Raw genomic sequence first — 23,502 nt, forward strand, 5'->3', positions numbered from 1 at the left:
ACATAGAAAAACTGCCAGAGATTTTCTAAAAGTTTGTTATTTTGAAATATTCGTTAAACCGGCGTTCGTATAACTAAGAGTTTACTGTATGCAAATCTTAATTTTACAACGTCGTCGTGGTGTTCAATGCAACACGGTTCAAGGCAAAATCCTAACTATCCGTAATTTTTGAACCTGTGCTTGTCTATAATTGCTTTTTTCAGCATGCCGGCTGAGATGCACCCGGCGCCGATGCATGTCGGCTGCGCGAAGAGTAATTAAGGCGAAGTGAATTTCTGGCACAGACGCCAGACTACGGAGACAAGACGAATGCTCAAGACTAACCACGGCGCGCAGCAGCCAGCCCTCGAGCGAAACTCGCTAGCGATTTCACAGCAGCCCGTATCAATGGGGACTCCGCATACACCGTTAACTAATGCACGGCGGCAGGACCGTGAGAGACCTGCGGGCTGTTGAGAAAGTTCTGTTCGACGTTTCGCGGGTGCAGCACCGTTATTCTTGAGCTGCCATCTCATGGCTGTAGTCGCGCCGGTGCCGAAAATTCACCTCGCGCCATAGGCAAGTGCCCGTTTGCGAACCCCTCAACGTCGCCCTCGACCACCGGCTACGGTTTTTTTTATAAATTTAGCCAGTATGGGAAGTTCGGCTACAGCAGAGCCTGCTATCCCGATATCGCAGCTAAAGGAAAAGAATTACACGAGAGAAGGAGGGAAATCAGTGCCCCACCCAACGCCTTTAAAAAAGAAGCCTTCACATATGAAGAGCGTACGTGACCTGAAGTTCCAAGTGTATCTGCACATCTTCGTTATTATAGAGTCAGAGCATCATCTGTGATTAGGGGCTACTTCTGCTGAAGCGTTGATGTGAAGGCGAAGCATATAAAAAAATCATTAACGTGAAATTTCCATCATGGTGGCTGCAACCACGGCTACACTCCACAAATACACATGTACACCTTTCAAGGAGCGGGCAGCAGAAAGCTCTGTTATTTGTTTTCCCTGGCCCAGACCAATGAGTACCCTCGCTTGCCCTTCCCGATCGATTTTCCTGTTATTATTCCGAACTGTTTTAGGCTAATGAACTCTGTTGTCAGAGTTGGTGGTAGAGCTGGCGTTAGAGCTGGAACCGGGAGTTGTAACTCACTCGGTTCGTGGTTTAAGCCGACGCTGAACATGACGCGAGCTTACGGCGTAATCCCGATCAGGCAGCAGCGTCGCTCTCCGGTCGCCTCCCGCTCGCGGAATTTATCGATCGCGCCGTCACGCCACGGGCTTCTAATTCAGCGAAATCCTCTCGAGCAAGTGGATTTCGGCTGACCTCACCGCTCGCACGTTCTCTTCGTCTCGTGCGAAGGAGCGCCGATGCGCGGCTATATCGGTTGGTGTCAGCGTGTTTCGCCTCGGAGAAGGCGCGCTTATAGTTTCTAAAAAAAATGAGATTATGAGGTTTTACGTGCCAAAACCGCGATCTGATTATGAGGCACGCCGTAGTGGGGGACTCGGGAAATTTCAACCACCTTGGGTTTCTTAACGTGCCCCTATATCTAAGTACACGGGTGTTTTCGCATTTCGCCTTCACCGAAATGCAGCCGCCGTGGCCAGGATTCTATGCCGCGACCTTGTGCTTAGCAACCCAACACCACAGCCACTAAGCGACCACGGCGGGTGCTTGCAGTTTCTTGATGCGTGATTTCGACTTTGATCAACGCGAACGACTTTTGCGCGTTTGAGCTTTAAAAACAACTCATATTTATAAACGCCATTAGTATGATTCCAACAAGGAATGCCGGCTTGTTGACCAAAGCCTTATAGCGGACAACATTATCGTTTCGACGTTGATTGAGCGTAGAAATGACGCCCGCCACAAGAGACTCTCATGCAAAGGTACGAATACGAGCTAGTTGGTAGGAGTTCAAGGGCGAAAAACAGCGCGAAAAAAACGCGGACAAGGGAGGAACGCAGGACAAGCGCTGAATGTTTTGATATGAACACAGGCCAGCGCTTGTCCTTTGTTCCTCCCTTGTGCGTGTTTGTTCTTTCGCGCTGTTTTTCAAATACATTCTGCACAGCTATTCTGTGCGAAGACAATAAAGAAAAGGTAGAACAGGTAGAAATGATGTAATGGAAGGGAAGACAGAAAAAATGGCTGTGGCTTAGGTAAGGTTAAGCCCAGGATGCGAAGCATACTAGCCTTTATTTTAGTTGTTGAACCACTGTTTAGCCTGGTGAACTGCTGTTGCTTGGCTATATTTGGTTCGGCTAGACGAAGAAACAACTCATGCATTACTGCTTCGCCTTCAAGAGTGGAACGCGACAGCGTTCCCGTCGACCCGCCAAGGGGTGTAAGACAATGGGCTACGGCGCAGCGACTGCGCGCCCCGCATTGGACGCGGTGAGCGTCGAGCAAAGCAGCGTTCGGCGCGGCAACGAAATGTGCGCCTGAGCAAGAGACGCACGCCTTAGAAACAGCTCGTTTCTAAGGCAACACCGCATTCACTAGAGGCGCTTTTGTACCGCTTTGAAGCATCGTACTCGTGGCTCAGTGGTAGCGTCTCCGTCCCACACTCCGGAGACCCTGGTTCGATTCCCACCCAGCCCGTCTTGCAAGAGTTGAGCCAAAGCCACTTCTCCTCTGTCGTGACGTCACGGTGTCACGTGGTTTCAAGGCGACACCGCCGCGCCTGAGGAGCTGGGTTGAGCTCTCGTAATATGCTTCGCATAAAAGAAAGGGTTCTTGGAGCACGCAACATATAGCGAAGGATGTATAGCGTACAGGATGTATAGGACATAAGGATGTATAGCAACCTATAGCGAAGACAATGTTGTACATCCAGAACTCTTAAAAACAAAGGCGCACCTTTAGAGCTTCTCGCAGTTACGTAGGCTGGAACCGGCTTCCAAGATGTTCCTCTCCTACTATTCGCGCAGATGTACTTATAGGCCTCGAGAGTAAGCCTTTTTAACTGGATTTGTCTGCGTTCTTATGCAGCATTCCTCTTCCGACGAGGCCCCTCTGATTCTCTGGACGTTCGGCGGTCCCGGTGTGTCCTCACTACTCGGACCGTTGCTCTTCAACGGCCCCTTTACTTTAGATGCGCAAGGGCGACTCGTGGCAGCATCTCCGGCAAGCGGCCAGCTGCAGTCGTTCGCCCACGTCCTCTACCTGGACCACCCGGTCGGCAGTGGGTACAGTTTCGCCGAGCAAGAAGGCGATGACAGGACATTCGCCAAGAGCATCGACGACGCCGTCGACGCGGTCGATGACTTTCTCTACCAGTTCGAGCTCCTCTTCCCCGAATTTCGGGGCCGGCAGTTTTACTTCGCCGGAGAATCGTACTCGGGTACGTAGCGCATTCTTATTTCACTGCGAGCAGCACTTCAGAAATATAGGAAATGCACTTGTTGTGCTTGTTCGACGCGCTTTGATTCGAGCACGGCGCAGTTTGATACAAAAACGAAAAGACAGGCACCTTCGAATTTAATCATGGATCGTGGCTTTTTTTGTTTGTTTGTTAGCATCAAATCAATCTAACTTAACCTAGCCTTCTAGTTATTACACGACTGATGGTCTGCGGAAGCGAAGAGGCAGTGTTTGCATTGGACGTTGACAAACGACGATGGTTTGCTGCCGGGCTCAACATGTGCACCGTACCACACTGCCCAGCCATGCAAAGGCAGGCACTTTGCATTGACTGATACGCAGTGATTTGATTTCGCTCTACCATAATGCATACCAACTACGGGGGATGAGCTAAGAATCCGATCGTGCCCAATAACATCCGTGTTTCCAACAAATCATAGGATGACGTAATATGTGATTAATAGTTCCTTGCGTAGTAGTGTAGAGATAACGATGTACAATGCAGTCATTCGAGTAAAACAAGTACTTCTTATTTATGATTTGTTGTGATCAATACGTACATTTTTTAATTGCTCTTGTGATTAGAATTGCAGTGCGAGTTTCTGTTACGCATGATGAAAGCCGTAGCCGGTGAGTCGCTGCGGCTGATATTCTAACAGGCAATGTCCCGGTCTTCTTATTTTGTCTCTTCCTTGAATCGCTCCTCACATGATCACTGCGCGCAAGTTTGACTACGCGTACGTTCGTAGACTCGGTATTGCAAGCATACGTCACGTCCATGGCTCGCCATGTAACAAGTATCGGCACATGATTCGGTTTGCCAAATCATTTGTAAGGCTTAATGGAGGCTGAAGCTCGTGTAGCCTAAGGATACGACTCGGAGATTTTTGTAAAGCTGCTCTGACGAGCGCGAAAGTAGGCGGGCAGAACTTGTGTCGATACGCTTGTGTTGCAGCTCGTCGCCATTCACAGCGGCTAATGCAGACCGACTCGGAGGTGCGTGAGTGTGTCGTCCGACGCTTTCCGTGGCTCTCCGTGTGATTGAGGCGTTTTTTGTAGTGCAATTGGTAGGACGCTTATTAAGGCGCCTGTGAAGAAACACAAAAGATTCTACTTGCGCGAGCGCATAATTTGTTTCTTATACCCGTTACACATAATTTCTTACACACGTAAGTTCAAGCACATGCGTGCGTAGGAAGGCGCCGTAGCCTCCTAACTAATCCTCTAATTTCGACGCCACTCTCTTTTACCAATCCGACATCCTTTCGTGCTTTCTTTTGCTTTCCCTTTTCGCTTGACTCGGCCAGCGAGAGACGCCTTCGGCTACGCCAACCGGTACCACGGCAAGGGGGTCAAGACGAGCCTGAAGTTGGCCGGCATCATGAGCGGTGCCGGTTTCATCGCGCCGCTGCTGAGGGCCGCCAACCCCGCGAAATTCCTGCTCCAGCTCGGGCTCATCGACGTTCACGGGAGGCGGCTGTTGGACGAGAAGTTTAGGCAGATGAAGGAATCGGTGGACGACGAAGAGATCATCGTGGCTCTTTTACTGCTCAGGTTGGTGGCCCGGCCAAGGGACTCTTCTTATTCCCCGTTACCGTCGCCAGAGTAAAGCTTTTCCAACTACAAAATAATGACTGTCGCCTTTCTAACTTACCCGCCGTGGTAACTCTGCTGCTATTAAGTTTCTGCCACTGATGTTAGCATGAAGTCCAATGAAATAAAGTTAGCCGCAGACGTAAATGCGTGTTTATATAAGAAAAGTGGAGAGGAAAGTGAAACTAAGTGAATTCCTGCTCGTCGGTGCTGATGTTGCTGGTGATCTTCCTACACGCCAGATTAGCCTGGAAGACTTGGCCGGCTACTGCTGCGTGGGAAATCCCGCGTGGCAATTTCCAATTTCCGTGCGGCGATTTTTCCGTCAAATATGTCGGCACAAGTTGATCGATTCTATCTCTCGCAGAAATGACACTTCGTTGCACACTATCTGCAGTCCTTTTGAGATAACTAACTGTTCTACACATTCGATGATGACAATTATGATGATGGCCTCATACTATGGCTCATACCCTCATAGGGGGATTGGCCATGAATTGTGCGCTTGCACTTTTACTTAAGGTTTTGAAGTATTAGCTCGATCAAAACAAAAGCAAAAAAACAACAACAAACAAACATTAGAAAACTTATTCGTTTAGTTGACTGTGTGTAACTACAAACGACACCAAACACGTCTCTGTGACTGGCACCTATAACTGACGCACCGAAAGATAGTATTATTTCTGATGATAATATTAACCCCCATTCAGCACGCGGAATTTCTAGAAGTCTTTTTCTTAATTATTTGTATCGGCGACATAACAAAAATTAGTGATCTAGCGATTCTGTCTCTTTGCAGTATGCACACATGGGTGACAGCGTCAGACTAGTCCTATGTAAATACAGCTTTAAAGGGGGGACACAGCAGCATAATGTGGTGATCACTACTTCCGATTGTCTTGATGGAGACCGCTGGATTTTCCATGGAAACCTTAGGTGCTGAAATTCTGTTCATGTCGTTATTGATTCAACGATATTACGCTCCACTCAGGGATGCTCGCGTTAATGAATCTGTCATTTCACTTAAGTGTAATGCACAGTGACGTGGTACCTATAATAGTTTTTAAAAATTCAACTGTGGAGGAACTTATTTTAGAAACGTCTTCGGAGTTGGTGAATTCGATGAAGCTGTAAGCAGATGTAAGCTGTAAGTATACAGAAAGAAAGCAAATATGTTATAATAACCGCACTGATTGCAAGTGAGTTTCCGAAGAGCTAAAATCATTGCCAAAAGCTCGGCTTCAAAAACGGGAGTGAAATTTTGCTGTCTCAAAGAGAATGACGAGCCAAGTGAAAGCGAGGAAATGCCTACGCCCGCCTTATCGGTGTTCCCTGATCCGTCTGTGGATATTATGCTATTCGTTTGTACGTGTGCAAGGCAATCTTGCAGCAGGTTATTTAAGAACGTTACTGATTGCAACTTAGGGTTTCGGGGGGAAAATGTAATCCAATTCTATCTTAATATATTGACTGGATTCGTTTGATGGAATTACCTCTCGAATTTTCGCATTCAGGCTAATTGTTTTTCTACAAATACAATCTGTGGAGTGTGAAAACGAGGCCAACGAGAAAGAAAGAAGAAATTTGGATCATTATGAAAGGCGTATTCAGATCGTCTAAGCGGAAAGCTGTAAAATTTTAAGAGATGTTTGAATCGTTAAGATGCGAAACCTGCAGGGCAATGTTGGTAGGTGCGCTTCTTGATAGATAACATTATTAGCCACAAACCTGGGGAGTACCAGACACAGGCGTAAAGCGTTACGCTCGAAAAGAACCAGAGGCTTTGTTTTATAAGCAGGTCCACCTGAGAATAAAACACACCCGAATGCCAATATTGGGCACATATACATTTTGTAAATCATTGGCAGAGAATGCCTACGTAGTCCACATGGTCGGTTACTCAATCTGTGCAGTATATAGACCTAAAGCACCTTGTACCTTAGGAGCTACATTTTCTATGCGTGGACTCTAGTTGAGTTTTCTATCATAGATGATTCCCAAATATTTTAGATACTCAATCTGGGGAATGAGTTCTTGTTATAAGATATAAAAATTGAAATCAGATCCGCAAGTGTAGACACTAAGGTTGCGCTTTTACTTACATTTACTGACGTGCAGATTGTTTAAAGTCATACCTCAAGCATACTCATGTATCTTTGCAATTTTCGTTATAGAGGGTACACATTCGTGAGAAAGCCTTCTTCTTCTCATGGCGTCCAGAAGTCCATTACTTTCATAAAAGAAGTGCTTGCAGGTCCAGAGGAAGTGGGGTTCTGTATCGCCCACTTCGGGGCACTCAGTGAACGCGGGACGTTACACCAGTAGCTCTATAACTGCCCTGCTTATTCTGCTGACACCTGAACAGTGATCAGCAGCATGGGGTTGAGAGTAGGCGAGTAAAGGACCCGGAGAGAGGACAGCGGAGAGGATACAGTAGGAAGATGAAAGGAAGAAAATATGAACGTGACGTAGTTGCTGACGAGAGGTGGGTGAATGCCCTCATTCTTTTCCTCCCTCACCTTTAGGAAGCAAGTACCGTCCTCGCCTCATCCGCCCCCTCACGTTGCAAAATTTGACCGCCCTCCTTCACCCTCGTACTCATCTATAAAAAAAAAATTGTGCGCTCTCCCTCACCCTCAACCTCACGCTGAAAAGGCTACTATCCTTCTCTTACCTTCCGTTTTCTGCAATTTCAAATAAACCATTTGCGCGAGCCGCGGGCTTAGTTTAAAGCACTGATCCCTCAAATGCCATTCCTATTGCTTATGAATGCGTGCCACGCTCCCTTGCTTTTAGGCAGTTGACCATAGGTCAGCAAAATATGCGACTCACACTCACGAAAATTCTACTCCAGCGAGTTCCCTCGCATCGACTAAATTAGACCCAGAAAGTTCTTATTGGACCACAGATTTCACGAACTCAGACTTTCTCTTGAATTGAACAAATCAATGACAAAAAATACCTTCATACCGGGCTCATATATATGGAATGCAGAGCGATTACAAACGCTAATAATTTAAAAATTGGTCGGTCTGCACGAGAGTCGCTAATATGAAAGAAATTTCCTTATTTCTTGTTTGTACTTTTATTGCCGCGCGAATGGCCGCTAGAGGCATTTTGCGTGTATTCGCAAAATGCTTGTTTCACGCTCGGAAAAAGACTTTTAAGTAGCAGGTACAACGGAAAGTTGTATTGGGAGTTTTTCATGCTCCTCTACAATTTTCTCATTCACACTTTTCATCTAACTATAATATTTGAGAAGCTGATTAATTAGGACTAATTACGTAATTAAACGGAATGCAAGAAATTATCTGATTACCTCCAAGCGACGGCAAACAACATTACCTTCGTTCTGCCTAGCTACGTGGCATTTGCATACTTTTAAATCTTAGTGAATGATAGTTGGAGCACCCTGTATACAGTATACTATGTACCATAAGTACAGATGTTCAATTTCAACAGTGATACTGCTGAGCTGACAACCATATTTGCTTTCAATCACGCTGAACGCGAGCATCGAACACGGAGGATGGAAAAGATCTAAGAGGGAGCGTGACGTGATCATATTGAAGCACATTCATAAAGGTATACAAAAAAAGGCTTATTGTAAATAGGCCCTCACCACGCGATGCGACAGCAAAAATGTTTATGTGCCACTAAAGCTTACCGTGTACCACACTTTCTTTGATAGAAGCCCAATAACCTTGCAGGGCCTACTCCTGAAGACATTGCGCAGATTGGTTCTAGAGAGCACGTTGTGAGGCGGCATTATAGGAAGCTGGCTTGCCGAGGCTAGCTGCTCGGCATGATGTTCCCTGGTATTTGCGTTTTCCGTCCGTCAACTCACCAAATCTTCAAGCGAAAGCTGCATCGGCGACGTTCAATCGAACTCCAATTCACGAGAGCAGGGCTAAAATCCATCTCACCTAATTATTTTCCAAGGTTGCACTGGGCACTGATCATTTGGAATGTACGGGTCGCTACACAGAGGCAACAGTAGTACCACGCACCATATAGGCAATGCCACAAGCGTAGTTAAGCAGCCCGACCTGCTGGTCCCTGCCCTGCCATGATGCTAAGTCATGCTGGACAGCAGCCCCCACTTCTTCCGCACGACGAATTCCAAGCAAAGCAGCGGAAACGAACACTGAGCTGGTATGGTAACTGTGCTGACGAAACCTACTACGCTAGAGAAACTCAGACGGCGTCGAACTTGCTCGCTTTTCGCAACAGCGCAGCCCACATCGCGCCTTGTTTGACCTTGGCCGCAAGGGAGAAAGGGAGGCTTACACGGCATGCACTATACTCGCAAGTTGCAGGATGCTTCACGCTTTGCAGTGACCCTTACCCCACAACCGTTCCCAGCCTGCCTAATTCCAAGCTGAGCAAATACATTCAGAGAGAGAGAGAGCGGCGCGGGTAGTCGGCATGCAGTGGCGTCGACCTTTGCTACCGGTCCTTGCGAAAGACGCGGGTAAAAGTGGAGGCGCGCATTCATGAAGGAGAGGGGTAAGCCGCAGTTGCGCCGCAGAGCCACATATTCCCGTGCTTGATCTTTCTTTTTATGCACTTGTGTGTCGTATCCAGTACCATAATGTCATCCCTGCCATGAATTTAGCTAAGTTTTACGGTAAAGCTCTTAGTGTCTAGTTTCTCGGGATTTTTCGTGGAGTGCTCACATTAAAAAACAGTAACGGCATGTAGCAGCCGTGGCCACTAAGGCAAACCTCAAGCGGCAGCTGGAAAAGAGGCATTGTGTTTGAGTTTCCACGTAACAAAATTATGTTTTCTCGTATAACCGAATTACAATCCGATGCTATCACACCAGCAGCTTGTGTCTAAGTCTTACTTTACGAATTTTCAGACGCATTTTACTTTGAGAAATTCAATTAGTTCAATAATGTCCTTGCGCTAGGCAGTGGGTCTACAAGGATGAGGATGCATGCTGCACTCGCGCACTCGTGCGACGAACGAACGCGCGCACGCCAAGTATTCGTCCTTGATGCGTCGGCGTTGTGCCCGTTGCATTTGTCGCACAGCGTGTGGTGCGTGCGTAATTAACATTAAGGCAAACAATGGACCGTTTTAGTTGGGCGTCCGCAGCAAACCCACGGAGGCGTTAGTGCGCATGCGCCGTACGCAGGAGCACGCACGATATCTTGCGCGCGCCCGCAGCATTTCAGAAGATCCGTAGCGTGCGCTGGGCGCTTAGCGGGGTCTGCGAGACGTTCTCGCGTGTCCGCGAGAGCGCATTTTTCCATATAGGATACGACTCCGGCTTGTGGTTTGACTTCGTGGCGTCTCATATTGGCCGCACAGTTCCAGAAGGTGTGGCCTATGGCGGCGCTGAGTAGCGCGCTACCGGCTCCTGCGCGTGCAAGCCAGCAATCGCCTTCTCAACATTGGCGTCCGGCCAGCTGTTGTCGTATCGTGCGTGCGCGCTCCGCTACGCCCGCACAACCTCGCCCATTGCGCACGTGGGTAGTAGCGGACGCCCAACTAAAACTGCCCAATGTCTAAAATGCAGTGCCGCAACCTAGCGGCCGCGGCCACTCGGGCACACCTCAAACGGACGAGAACGTACGAGAAAGCAATTATTGCTTTCTCGTACGTTCGTATTGCAACTCTAAGCTATCATGTCTGTAGCAAGCGTGTAAGTCGTACTTTAGGCATTTTGTGACGCCATTCACTTTTAGTCATTCGTTTGGTTCATTAAGGCACTTGCACCTGGAGAAGAGCTTAGGATAATGAGTATGTATGCTACACTGCCGCAGAAGTGCATGCACGCCTGACGTACATCGCTCGGGCTGGTGGTGCTTGTCTCGCGTGGGCAACATCCTCGCTCTTCGCTCTACATGCACTTTCACAGGGTGGCATGGAGGCGGAATGCCTTCTCTGCGTTTAGGTCTCAGGCTCATTCACAAAATATATTGATGCGAAAGCGTCAAATGGCCCATTGAGCAACATAGCCGGCGCTTGTCATCTAGCACGGCACCTAAACGCGCACTGCCATTGGCTGCGACGTCACGTCACCAGTTGCGCCTCGACGGAGCTGAGCGAGGGAAAGGGAACACCTGCTCCCCGCGACGCATCGCCTGACAGGCGTCGCCTCGTCGGTGGCATGCGGCGTTGGCAGCGCAGGCTGCTGCTCGCTTGGGCAGCCCGTACCGCTATGGTACAATACTCGCAGCACGAAACTTCAAGGACCACTCTGCGCTTTTCAATTGGACATTAATGCTTTCGCATTCACAAGTCATAAAAAGGGCTTAGGTGCCCCCGTATCTTTTTTTTTTCTTTTTTTACTTGCTCAAGGCTCATTCGGACTAAGACTCGGCAAACTTTTACTCAGCAGGGCTCACTAGCATTCAGACTCATAGATCGCTCTGAGTCTGAGTGAGTGGACTCATGGGTGAGTGTTGTATATCAGTTACGCACTCTGAAAACGCCAGATAGGAATTTCTTGTGCCGGGCTTCTCAGACATTACCCTTGCCCACAGACGTGTTTATAAGCAGCTGTCACTGTCTTGATTCGGTAACTTGTAACGTAATCTTAGAGTTGTTTACTGTCAGCCAGGCTGCTGCCCGGTTACTTTGCCATGCAGTAAAGACACGCCATGCCATTCTAAAGGTCTGACTTCCTGGACGCTGCGTGTATCTACTACGACAGTGCCGACTGATGCGCTTGACTAAAACTAAATATTAAGCTGTCGGCAAAGCTCGCGGAGCTACCATCGCTTTTATTACTTTGTAGTATGACACGCACTATTTGACGTAGGAGTCAAACTCTGCGGTCACCTAAACAGCGCGTTTCTGCCCTTCAGACGTACCTGTACAGGAAAATCTTAGTCGTACTTAGAGTTGTGGCTTCCTTTGACAAAGACGTTTCAAGTTCGTCCACCATAACAGCCACAAAAAGCCCGATGTGGCAAAACACAACGTCTTATGCAAAGCAAGCAACTGTCTGTAAGAAAAAAAAAACTGTTTACATTCGCACAGTTAAGTTTCATCAAATGCAACCGAAGAAAACTAGCTTGAATGGCGTATATATTTTTGTTTTATATATATATCGGGGTGCAGAGCCTTATAGTTTGTGGGGTCTGAGTGGGATATCTCCTCCCGTACTCTTGGGACAAAGGAACGACAACACAGTAGTTTGAAGTTTGAAGTTTATTTCCTTTCTTCATTACATAAAGAAAGAGGAAACAAGAGCTAAAGGCCATACGGCCTGACAGGGGCTCTTGCTCCTAAGTGCGTTCGGGTTACATGATGATACGATGTACAAACAAAAAAAGCAAATATAACAGGAAAACAAGCAAGTACGATGTACAAAAGACAAGTAAACAAGATAATGTGTACATTATACAATGACTATGTGTAAAAGACATTTATGCTACAGTTTTTGTTTGTTCAATCACATTTACCGCGCAGGTTAAGCAATACATATATAGTGCATTATTAGAAAAAAATTAGTGCGAGAGCAATTTATGTGTAATTAATTTGATAGTGTATTAGTAGGTTTTTTATATATTGCTTAAAATTAGGCGCACAGAAATCAACTTTTTGCTCAACAATGTTTAGTAGCCTAGGTATTTGATAGCTTATATCCTGACGTCCGTAGTTAGTACGCGTGAATGGTATTTTCTTGATTTGATAACGTAATGGGTATCGAAAAGAAGTGGGTATGCTGACAACATGGAGCCTGTGTTTTTTTATATGTAAGAGTAATCTATAATAAAATACTTGATTTGCTCGGATCATTAAATGTTTGTCGAAGAGATTGTGTGTGGGTAAGTCACGCGGCCTACCATGGTAGTTTTCAAAAATTCGGACTACTCGTTTTTGCAAGCCTAATAACTTATCATAGTTTTTTGTTGTAGTTGTTCCCCAAATCAAGTAGTGCAAACAGTCACAAGGGCATTTATTGCACCTTTCATACATCAATGCCTGCTAGCCGAGTTGCTATCCACAAAACATGCCGATGGGCGCGCGACAAATCTAGAAGTCCGACTCACCGCGTCCTCGTGAGCGAATATGTTCGCTCCATGCTGGATCCCAACGCCTGGTCGTTCGCGTGTATAGTCACGCGAATCGTGGCGCGTTCGAAGGCGGCCACGCGAGGCGGTCTCGCAGAAGCCTAGGTCGCCGCGCGCTCGCGGGAGACGTCCCCGCGGCGCGCCGACCCGCCGGGAAAGAGGGTTGCTGCACGTGCAAGCACGTCTGTCCCGCTCGCTGTCTGGAACCCAAGAGAGCGCGCCTCGTCTCTCCCGCCGAGGGTAACCCCGCAGCCGCGCAACACTAGCGCCATCTCTCGCACTACGCCTGTACCACTCGGACCGCCGAGTATGCGGCGAAGCCGCACTACAGGAGACGCGCTATGCGGGAAAAACATCAGGGGAGGCGCGAGTGTCGCGCATCCCCACATCCCCCCAACCTTAAATCACTTCTCATTCCGGCGAAACATGTGACACGGTCTAACATTAACCCGTGCTTCGCGAACAAGATAGTACATGCAACAGTGGTCGCGCCGAAGAAATGTCTACACGCTGTCCATAACATGCGAGCCGACTGTCCTTGTGTGCACCGCTGGCGTCCGCCGGTCACAGCAGCAGCTTTGTAGACTCGACGGCACGATTCCAGGTCAGGACTCCGGAGGCGACGACGCAGTAATCGGTACGAGCAAGCGCCGCTCGCGCCGACTCGCCCCGCTGGCGGGAGCCGCAGTAGCTGTCGGTTACCGCCGGCTCTTTTGTCCGCCGCCGAGGGTTGTGAGCTGGATGCAGGAGGCCGCCGAAGTCGCTGCGCCGAACTGGCCACAGCATCACCATCGCCCGGGGTGACTCGATCGTAGTCCGAGGCAGCAGCGCAGATGATGTGCAGGTGACGGCAAACCAGGGGTGACTCCAATCACACTGCGTAAACTCAACACACTCGGCAAACACTAAAGTAGTGCAAGGGAGAGGAATTCTGCATGCGTATCGCCCACGTGGTACGATGTTCAACTCGGCTAGCAAAAGATCGGGCAGCAACTCAGATGCTAAGTTCACGTGAACGAAGCTCGCTTTCTTGAGTCGAACGAGTAATTTCAATTCGTGCGAGGCTAAATAGAATGAGGGAAGCAAATTGCAACACCTCAACGCCACGGTCCACCAGGCTGTGTCCTTCCACGTGCGACAGGCAGCTTCGTAAAGCCTTAGGCCTAAAGCGTCGCTACCCTGACAACAACCGGCATCCAAAAACAACAACGCCCAAAATGAGCGCAAAACAGGCAGCCGCGAGGAGACGTCAGCTCTGTGAGGTGGTCCTACTCCACTCGGTGCACACAGCATCCGAGTTGACGGCGCCCACCGTCCCAGACGGTGTCGGAGCGCCCGGTGCCAGGCCGCAATACCAGTCAGCCCGTGGTGGCACCCGTGGCCCGCGGCCACCCGGCTCCCAGAGCCGCGACTTCATCCGAGTCAAAGAGATAGAAGAAGCTATTTACATAAGAAATTCGGACCACCCACGAGGCTTCCGTACTCACTCGCTTCAGGCTTGCCACTGCTCCGCGGGCGCTCAGCCTCGCTCTCCCAGGATGCAGACCACGTGGCTCTCGTGCCAACGAATGCCATTTTAAAAAGAACACTTGCGAAAAGGCTTAGCATGTTGACATCTGCAAACACGCTACAGCCACCGTCACCTCGCTCAAGAAAGCATGCCGCCGACGCTAGCGATCAAAATTCACGCTAGGCCTACGCTTCGGTTCAAACAAAGGTCTCGAACGAAGCAACACTTAAAATTATCGTCCGATGCCCCAAGAGTCCCACGTTGGGCAGCCAGATGTGGGGTCTGATGTGGGATATCTCACACCGTACTCTTGGGACAAAGGAACGACAATACAGTAGTGCAAACAATCACAAGGGCATTTATTGCACCCTTCATACATCAATGCCTGCTAGCCGAGTTGCTATCCACAAACATGCCGATGGGCGCGCGACAAATCTAGAAGTCCGACTCACCGCGACCGGAAGCGAGCGAATATGTTCGCCGCATGCTGGATCCCAACGCCTGGTCGTTCGCGTGTATAGTCACGCGAATCGTGGCGCGTTCGAAGGCGGCCACGCGAGGCGGTCTCGCAGATGCATCGGTCGCCGCGCGCGCGCGGAATGTCCGCGCTGTTCGGCGACCCGCCGGGGAAGAGGGTTGCTGCACGTGCGGCACGCTTCCTGTCTCGAACCCCAGAGAGCAAGCGCCTTCCTTTCGGCGCCCAAGTAATCTCGCGGCGCGCAACACTAGCGCCATCTCTCGCACTGCGCCTGTACCACTAGGACCGCCGCGTGTGCGGCGAAGCCGCACTACAGGAGACGCGCTATGCGGGAAAAACATCAGGGGAGGCGCGAGGGTCGCGCATCCCCACAAGTTGGAGCCTCACAAATTCTGCTTTTGAACCGGTCTCTACAGCAGTTCATTGCAGTCGCGCCATTTTATCTTCGTTTTGGGGTTCGGTGTTTGTTTTCACACTTACTAGCGGCTTCGGTTTATTTTACCGGCTTTCTAATATCTGCTGCTTAGGCATCTTATTTCTCCTGGTTGAAATTCGTTACTAAGAACTTTTTTGAAGTAATGGGGATATAGACGAAGCTTCATAATGACTGGTGTTTTTGACCATCGTACTATATACAGACAGAAATTCTACAGCAGGACAAACCTTTAATGCTGTTAACCACATTCCCTATATCGTGGGAAGCAACAAGAAGGAAGGAAGAACACTTTATTGGCATGACCACTCAAGTCTGAGTCGTCCCCGCTTGTGGAGGTGGTGCTCAGCGCTGGCGAATCGGCGATTGATGCCATCGCCCCCTGCATGCGGCGGCGGTGACGCACCAGAAGGAGCCACAGAGTCTGGCGCACGTTTTTGGTTGATGCGACCCAGCTCACCTAGGTGTAAGACATGCACGGGGTATGTTGGCGCGCCTGACGATGTGGGATAAGGAGAAGGCGCACGGACTCTCTCCCAGTACGAGTTTACCACATTAGGATGCTGCGGCCTACAGACCTGACAGATGGGGTCGCCTGGTCTACGCTGAATGCGATGAATGATTGCCCCACCAAGGAGAGTGAGCGTCTCTGATTGTTCGATTACAGACGCACGTGGAAGGCACTATGAGGGAGTCGGTAGGAGCATGCGGGATTCGCGGGTCTCTTTGAGGGGAGCGCGGTGTTGCTTGCGGTGCTCAGCCCGTCCCGCTTCTGGCAATGGGAGTGGGACGCTCTGTATGCCTATGCGAGCTACAACAAAAAATACTCAGTGGTGTCCTCGGCTAACGACATCTCGTTGTTTTCGATTTCCAGGGAGGTGTTCACCAAGACAGAAGAGGGCGGACCTTCGCTGTTCGAGTCGCTGACGGGGTTCCGCCACCGAGCGTCGGCACTTCGTTCCACTGAGCCACCGGAATTCGCGGCTTACCGGAAGTACGTCACGAGCGAAGACTTCAAGAGGGCCGTTCACGTGGGCGTCAACGCCACTATGGAGCGGCAGCGCAACATCGTGAGCACCACTCTCTACTCGTACGACGCCTTCAAGGACATCAGGGAGCTCGTGGCGACGGTGCTGGACAAGCAGCGAGTGCTTGTGTACGGCGGGAACATGGACGTCGTCTATCCAGCGGATGACGTCTACGGGTTCCTGCGGTCTCTCCAATGGAAAGGCGAAGAGGATTTAAGGGTAGCGAGGAGAAGGCCGTACAGGAACGCATCAGACGTAGGAGGTGAAGTGGTGGGCTACAAGATGATTGTCCGCAACTTCACGTATGCGTTGCTCGTGAATGCCGGTCACTACGTGTCACTGGACAGTCGCGGAGCAGTCGTGGATCTCTACAGAGATTTTGTGCACTCCAACACCACTTCTACTTAGCGAACCATTTCGTGACCTCGTCCTAATATGCATACGACATTTTACAAATGCTCGATGAGGTTCTGATGCAACTCGTATCTTCGTGTGATTTTGACCTCCCAGGTGCCCTCGCCCGCCAAAAGAAGGTATCGCTCCGAAAGGTTTGCCTCAATGGGGCTTTCACACATCACATGCGCTAGGCATGGATCTATCGGCACCTCTTCGAGCTGCCCGCTCATCTATCCATTAGTGCGGGAGGGACACCCGCTTCACCTTTTATTGATGGGCTCCTGTCTCCAAACAGCCCATCGACGTCCGTGGTAATAGCAGGGTTGTTCATACCATTCGGCATCAATACTTGTACTGCTGCATCCATGGACCATATTATCACTGTTTATTGAACCTCATGTGACAGACAAGCCTTGACAATCATATGTAGCTCTTCTTTTAATGCCAACTAACACTCGAAACAAATGTCTACGCGCTCGTCTCAGCTGCCTAACGATAGAACTTTATTAGAAGAAAAGATTCTGAGACCTGCGCCGACGTGCTCAAGTATGTAAGTACAAGGCCACTAAAGCGCTATTGCGTTGTTTAAGGCGACTGGACTACACGATTACCTGTGAATGTCAGCGCACGTTCCACTGCAGCTGTGGGCGCAATTTTTTTTCTTATGTTTCTGTGCCTATTTCAATTTCCCAGAGTGCAGGTTAGCCAACAGAGTGCAACCATGCATATTAAACCAACATGCCCTTCGTTGTTCGCCATTTCTTTCTAGAGATAATAAATCAGTAATCAATGCATACAAGCGCATTGTGGTATCGCCTAAAAATAAAAATAAATGTAATATAGACATACAAGCATACCTTGCAGTTACTAATTGAATAAAGTCCTGGCTACTTATCTCATTTCCTAAACAGATCAGGAAGTGATTTCTTACTATACTCATTCCTATTAATACGTTCCGTTCCCGATCTAGCAGACTTCGACGGACACTATAAGAACGTCAACAGTCTGTCTGCGACGAGAAAGGATACTGAGACCTCCTGATTCAATTACTACCTTTATTATCTGCGATTCGCCAGGACAAATCTAGAAGGGCAGAATAACGGCTAGGGGACCACTCGATTCTATAAAGTATTAGCTCTTCACGTTCGAATCCTCCACCTGATTACTGTCTGCTGAAACTTTCTCGGTAAATAGCAGGTCTCGTCTCACTCATGTAAGAACCGCATTCATCAAGAAAACAGGATTGTTAGCTAACGTGTCCTGTATTGCGTCCCTGTTTGGATGAGCTTAACGAAATAGTTACTGTGTACACACGGCTGGGATCGCGGCTGTCTTACACGGCACAGTTTTCGTCGACGTTAATGCAAAGCGTTAGCCTGGTCGGCACACATCGTTAGTGTTAGCGTTATAACTGAAAATTGCTGCTTTGTCAGCGACACCTGGGGATGCTGAGCTTAACCAAAATATGGTTTCATTGTTTCCTACGGTTTATGATGTGCCCTGGCACAAATAACAGTTATATCAAAATGATTATCGTATCCGACAGGGCTAGCTGAAGAAAAAGTTTACCATGATACTACTGCAAGATACTTGGCGGGATGAGTATCTTAAGTACACATACAACGTACAAGCGGATTATTTGAATCCAATATGATGTTTTTCTATTTGTGTCTGACGGCACGTTGATGAATTTGTGCATTCCTTACTACATAGGCGCACTGAAAAGGCCGCTGCAAGCTTCAAATAAAAAAATATGGGGTTTTACGTGCCAAAATCACGAATTTCTAAATCGGGTGATCACCCTGTTCCACTTAACTACAGTCCTATCTCATTAACTAGCAACATATGTAAACTTCTCGAGCACGCCATAAATAAGTCATCAACTACCTAAAAGACCATGATATCATTCTCAAGTACCAGCATGGTTTTTGCAGGGGTTCTTCATGCGGCACTCAACTCGCCGGATTTACTAACGATATATTTTCCGCGTCGAACGAAGGATTCCAAGTTGACGCAATGCTTCTTGACTTCTCTAAAGCTTTTGATCACGTTCCTCTTAACAGGTTTCTAATCAAATTCACACTTAAATGTTCACCCAAACGTTCTTGCATGGATTAAAGATTTCCTCTCCAACAGACAATTCACCTGTGCTAATGGCTGCAACTCTTCTTCTGTTCGTTTAGCATCTGGAGTCCCCCAGGGCAGCGCACTTGGTCCCCTACTTTTCTTAATTTTTACTAATGATCTACCTAAATGTATCTCATCTCGAATTCGATTATTGCAGATGATTGTGTTATATATCGTAATATTAATAATGATGCTGACCGCCTTTTTCTACAAACTGATCTTGATGTGGTGACTGCTTGGTGCTCCTCGTGGCTAATGTCTTTAAATACGTCTAAAACCAAGCTAATGTCCTTTACCAACCATTCCACTCGACTTCCTACCGCCTACTTTCTTAATAATGCTAGCGTATCTACAAGTATCTTGGCCTTCATATTCAGTGTGATTTCACTTGGCATTACCATATTGACAGCGCCTTAGCGTCAGCTAACCGAGCATTCGGTCTTCTTAAACGTAACCTAAAGCACGCACCTTCACACTTAAAAAAAACTTGCTATATCACGCTGATCCATCCAAAAATTGAATATGCTTCTGCCATATGGGAAGTCTGTGCCTACGAGTTTATAGCAGGCATTGCATTTCGGGCATACCATTCACTGGATTGGCGTCTCATTTTCCACGTGTATAGGTAGACGTTTCCAAAGGAGTATCCCAAGTTTGAATAGTTTCGTAATCGCCCCCTGATCCAGCTTCAGATTGTGCATTGGTAGGTTGGTCCGTGCTCCGGGAACTAAACGGGTAATATACAAGATGTTTCAGCTAACCCTGGCAGCGCTTTAAAAAAAAAAGTGACCTGACATGTAGCACAATTCTACTTCTTGAGTTCGATTACAATTAGGGCAGACACTATTTGCCCTCCTGCCCCCCCTCCCCCCCAAAAAAAACAAATATGGAAGTGAATATTTCACAACACAACCAAATTTTGTTGGTTAGCTTCTAAACTACTTGCTTTACGCCGCATATTGAAATTTACGAATTGTAGCGGGTGATATTTAAAGTCATATCAACTCGCACCAATTCTAGGGACAACACCAGGTTCGAGATATGCATTCCCAAATTGGTGACACGAGAGAGAGAGAGAGAGCAAGGACAGGAAAGGCAGGGAGGTCAACCAGACGTGCACCCGGTTTTCTACCCTACACTGGGTGTGGGAGAAAGGGGAACAGAAAGAGGAAAAACGGAGAGAGTAAGCACTGGGTGCGTGTGGGAGGATGCATAGGGACACCATAAATGGTCTCTTAAGCCGGTGCACTTCAAGTATTGTGCTAGTGCACGAATCGCTTTTGGTGCCAGTGATGGGTGTGGCCACGGTCCGAGTTTCTTTGACTCGGAGAATAGTCTTGAGTCCAGTCGGTTTAAAGTTTGGTGACAAAATGCCCTGGTCTTCTAGTAGCCTTCCAGCTATGGTGCAGAACAGGGTGTTTTGTTAAAAATGCAAGCGAAACAACAGGGCATTTTTACGGCAATTTGGAAACTGGTGCTAGTTGCAAAACACGTTCCAAGTAGGTGTGCCTTGGGAAATCGCTGTCTCTTATTAGTACAGCGCAGCATGTGCACTAAAGTAATTAGTTGAAAAGTGAATAAGTTGAAATTGTGTTGATTACTCAATTATATGTACTGATTTCCAGTGTAAGCGATGTATAGCGCTTCGAGTATTCCAGCTCAATGCGCAGACTTTCGCTAAACACCACACATGATTTCTGACAGAGCTGTTAAAGTAACACGCCCATTAGGGAAGATATTCAGGCAGAGCTGTATGCGCCGTTGATGATGACCTTGCACAACGCGCGTCATGCTTCGATTTCAGCCCCGTGACGCAGCAAAGTGTCTCTGAACTAAAATGGCATGCCCGCGCTCATTAGCCAGAAGAGGAATTTCAATAAAATGTGTCCGAAACTGTGTCGCAAACATCGCTGATCGCCTGCGCTTGGCACTAGCACTTGTCGTACGGCAGCTGAAGTGCTTGTTTGCGTTCTAATGAAAAGGGGTTACTTCGCGTGGCTTGTGAAGCGCAGCCACGTTTTAGTGCGAGTGTACTTTGCGTACTTGGTGTGAGACACGCTTTCAATGCCGCGTTGTCCCGAGGCCAATTTGGCAGGACCGCAAACCAATAACCGTTTGACAAAAAGTGATAACGACCCAAGAATAAGGATTTGCACTTTTGCAAAGGAGCAGACGCTAGTTCCTGCCTATGGAAGACGATGGGACGTGTGGTGCCCTCTCATCTTGTGCGCCGTTAAACGCAGCTCTTGCTTTGCCAGCCTCCGTCCACCTCCTGCATACCAGTTCCCGATGCGTTGTGGTCTAAAGCTTAAGTTCATTGATCATATATACCCTGAACAAATAACAATGGCGCGTTGCCTCTCAATATATTTTACAGGGACATATCCGTTTCTTGTTACCTTGACGACCCGACTATGCAGCTTTATCTCCACGAACATGGAAAGTGGTGTACTTTCAGATGCACTACAGGGAGCCGTGAAGAAAGACTTTCCGCTAGACCCAAATGCAATTAGACTTATGTGGGACGTCACCGGAATACCGCTGAGGATCTCTAGGCTGAAGTTAATGGAGTGGACAACCCCATTCTCGGCCGTCACGTATGCTCACATTCATCGTGACATTGCCCTCTCTCTATCTGGGGCCTTACGCGGAAACATTTGCCATCAGTTCAAAGGAAAACAGAAAAAAAGTTCAAAGCACAAGTGACAGCCCTCCTGCAGTGCTTTAATCAGACACTCAGTCGTGCTCCGTCTCCTTCACTTTTTATTTTCACGTTCTCGTTCCTCTGCATGGACGCTGTTTTCGACAGACGACACTTGAAACGGAGCCGCCTGCCTCTCTGTGCAACCTCGGCGCACGACAGCTACGCTTCCTAGCTTCCTGGAGTCGCGGTACCGGAACCACCGAACATCCCGCAAATTGGTACAGACAGCCGCAGCCGCGCTAACTTTTGGCGGACATTCTAGCTTCCCTAAATCCTCAAGAGCGCGCGCAGTCCTCCGAGGAGAGCGAGCTTGATTGCGGCCCGAAGGAAACACATATAGACAGATGCCACGCGCTGCACTGCCTTCGTGCACCCCCCCCCCCCCTTTTCCTTCCGTCTTCGGGGTTTCCCCCTTCCCGCTCGCTCCATTTGCAGAGACAGGGCCAGGGCCCCACGGATGTGTCTGTGTTGCTCTGCGGCGAAGTAACTCCCGACGGGAGTTGGGTCAACGGCAACAGCCGGCCGCCCGCCACGGCGAGCCAATTTCCATTTCGCGAGTGGTACCGCACGAACTCCCCTAGGCACGAGATGGTGAGACCTTTCCCGGTCTTCTTCCCATTGGCTGCGCAATTTACCGCACCCTTTCTCCCGACGAAAAAAACAGAAAGTGCCGCCGATGGTTGCGAGGGGAAGCGAAAGGAAGAAGGCCCGCTGCGGCGCATCGATTCCACCGGGCCGCAGCTCCCCCGTCTGCCTATAGGTTCAATACGGTCGACGCCGTCTCGCCCTTCGCGGCCGGCATCCAACACACTATAGCGGCCGTGCATCCGTTCCTTTTCGCCTCTTCCCGACACGCCGGGGCTCAATTGCACCTCTATTGGAGGCGAAAGATGCTACGGGCTGCGCCACATTTCTCTCCCTTTTTGCTCTCCCAAGACGGAGCGCTTTTGTATACGTGTCAGCCTGCGCCGCATGTGGGCGGTTCGGTTTCCCACCCTTTTCTGTCGTGGCTCCATATAACGGCGAAACGCGACGTCGCGTGACTATAGAGGTGCGGCTGGAGACTGCATAAGACACCTTTCTAGAATTGATGGAGCGCCTACAGGGGGAAAGCTCGAAGTAAAAGTGACAGCAGCGAGGAACTGGGGCTTCGTGCTGGCTCTTCTTTTTTTTTCCTTTGTTTGTTTGTTTGTTTTGTTGCGTGTGCTCTTGCCTCTCTGCGCTGTCAATTGTAGCGGCGCTGAGCCAAATGACGAGTCGCGGTTCCAAGTGTAGATAGGATTGCGCTATATAACACGTTCGCGTTATCGAGCTACTGCTTCCGCATGCACGGCTAGCGTGCATCTACAGAGGTAGTGCCATGGATACTGCCAACACCCATGCTTCGTCGTCAGCGGGTCCAGGACCATCGGCACTGCCAAGGAGGAGGAGAAGTAGATTTTAATGAAGAGAAAGGAGGAGAGGTCGGCATGGAGAGCGTGTCTATAGCTTGCTGCTCCTCACTGGGGAAAAGGAGAAGTGGGAAATACAAGGCAAGGTAAGTGGCAGCTGATTATAGTAATGTACAATGAGCTTCTATATACACGTTGTCCAATATGCGGATGAGCACTGTAGACACGTTACACGCAAGTCTAATCTTGTCCATACAAGAATGCTATCGCGCAAACTCATTTCACATTGCCTGCACGTCTCGCGGGTTCTAGAGGTGATCGTCTAAACCAGTCTCACGCAGAAAGTTCAGGAGGACTTTAGGGTACGTTGGGCACAGTCAACTCTTATCCACGTGCCCAAAATCTTTTCTTCCGAAAAGGGGCGGGAGTCCAAGCAGTCAACACTAGAG

The 23,502-nt window shown here is 48.8% G+C and overlaps 1 protein-coding gene across 2 annotated transcripts in view; it reads left to right on the forward strand.

Annotated features, from left to right (window-relative positions):
• The window catches only part of LOC135899734 (venom serine carboxypeptidase-like), a 46,700-nt gene extending 29,122 nt beyond the window's left edge, over positions 1-17,578 (forward strand). For both annotated transcript variants that reach the window (XM_065429060.2, XM_065429061.1), the window contains exons 4-6: positions 2,989-3,340; positions 4,668-4,914; positions 16,282-17,578. In XM_065429060.2, coding sequence (XP_065285132.1) covers positions 2,989-3,340; positions 4,668-4,914; positions 16,282-16,843 — 1,161 coding nt within the window. In that variant the 3' untranslated portion in view covers positions 16,844-17,578. The remainder of the gene's footprint in view (positions 1-2,988; positions 3,341-4,667; positions 4,915-16,281) is intronic.
• The last annotated feature ends 5,924 nt before the right edge of the window (positions 17,579-23,502 follow it).

Source organism: Dermacentor albipictus, chromosome 5 (genome assembly GCF_038994185.2).
Source record: "Dermacentor albipictus isolate Rhodes 1998 colony chromosome 5, USDA_Dalb.pri_finalv2, whole genome shotgun sequence".
NCBI classification, from domain to species: Eukaryota; Metazoa; Arthropoda; class Arachnida; order Ixodida; family Ixodidae; genus Dermacentor; species Dermacentor albipictus.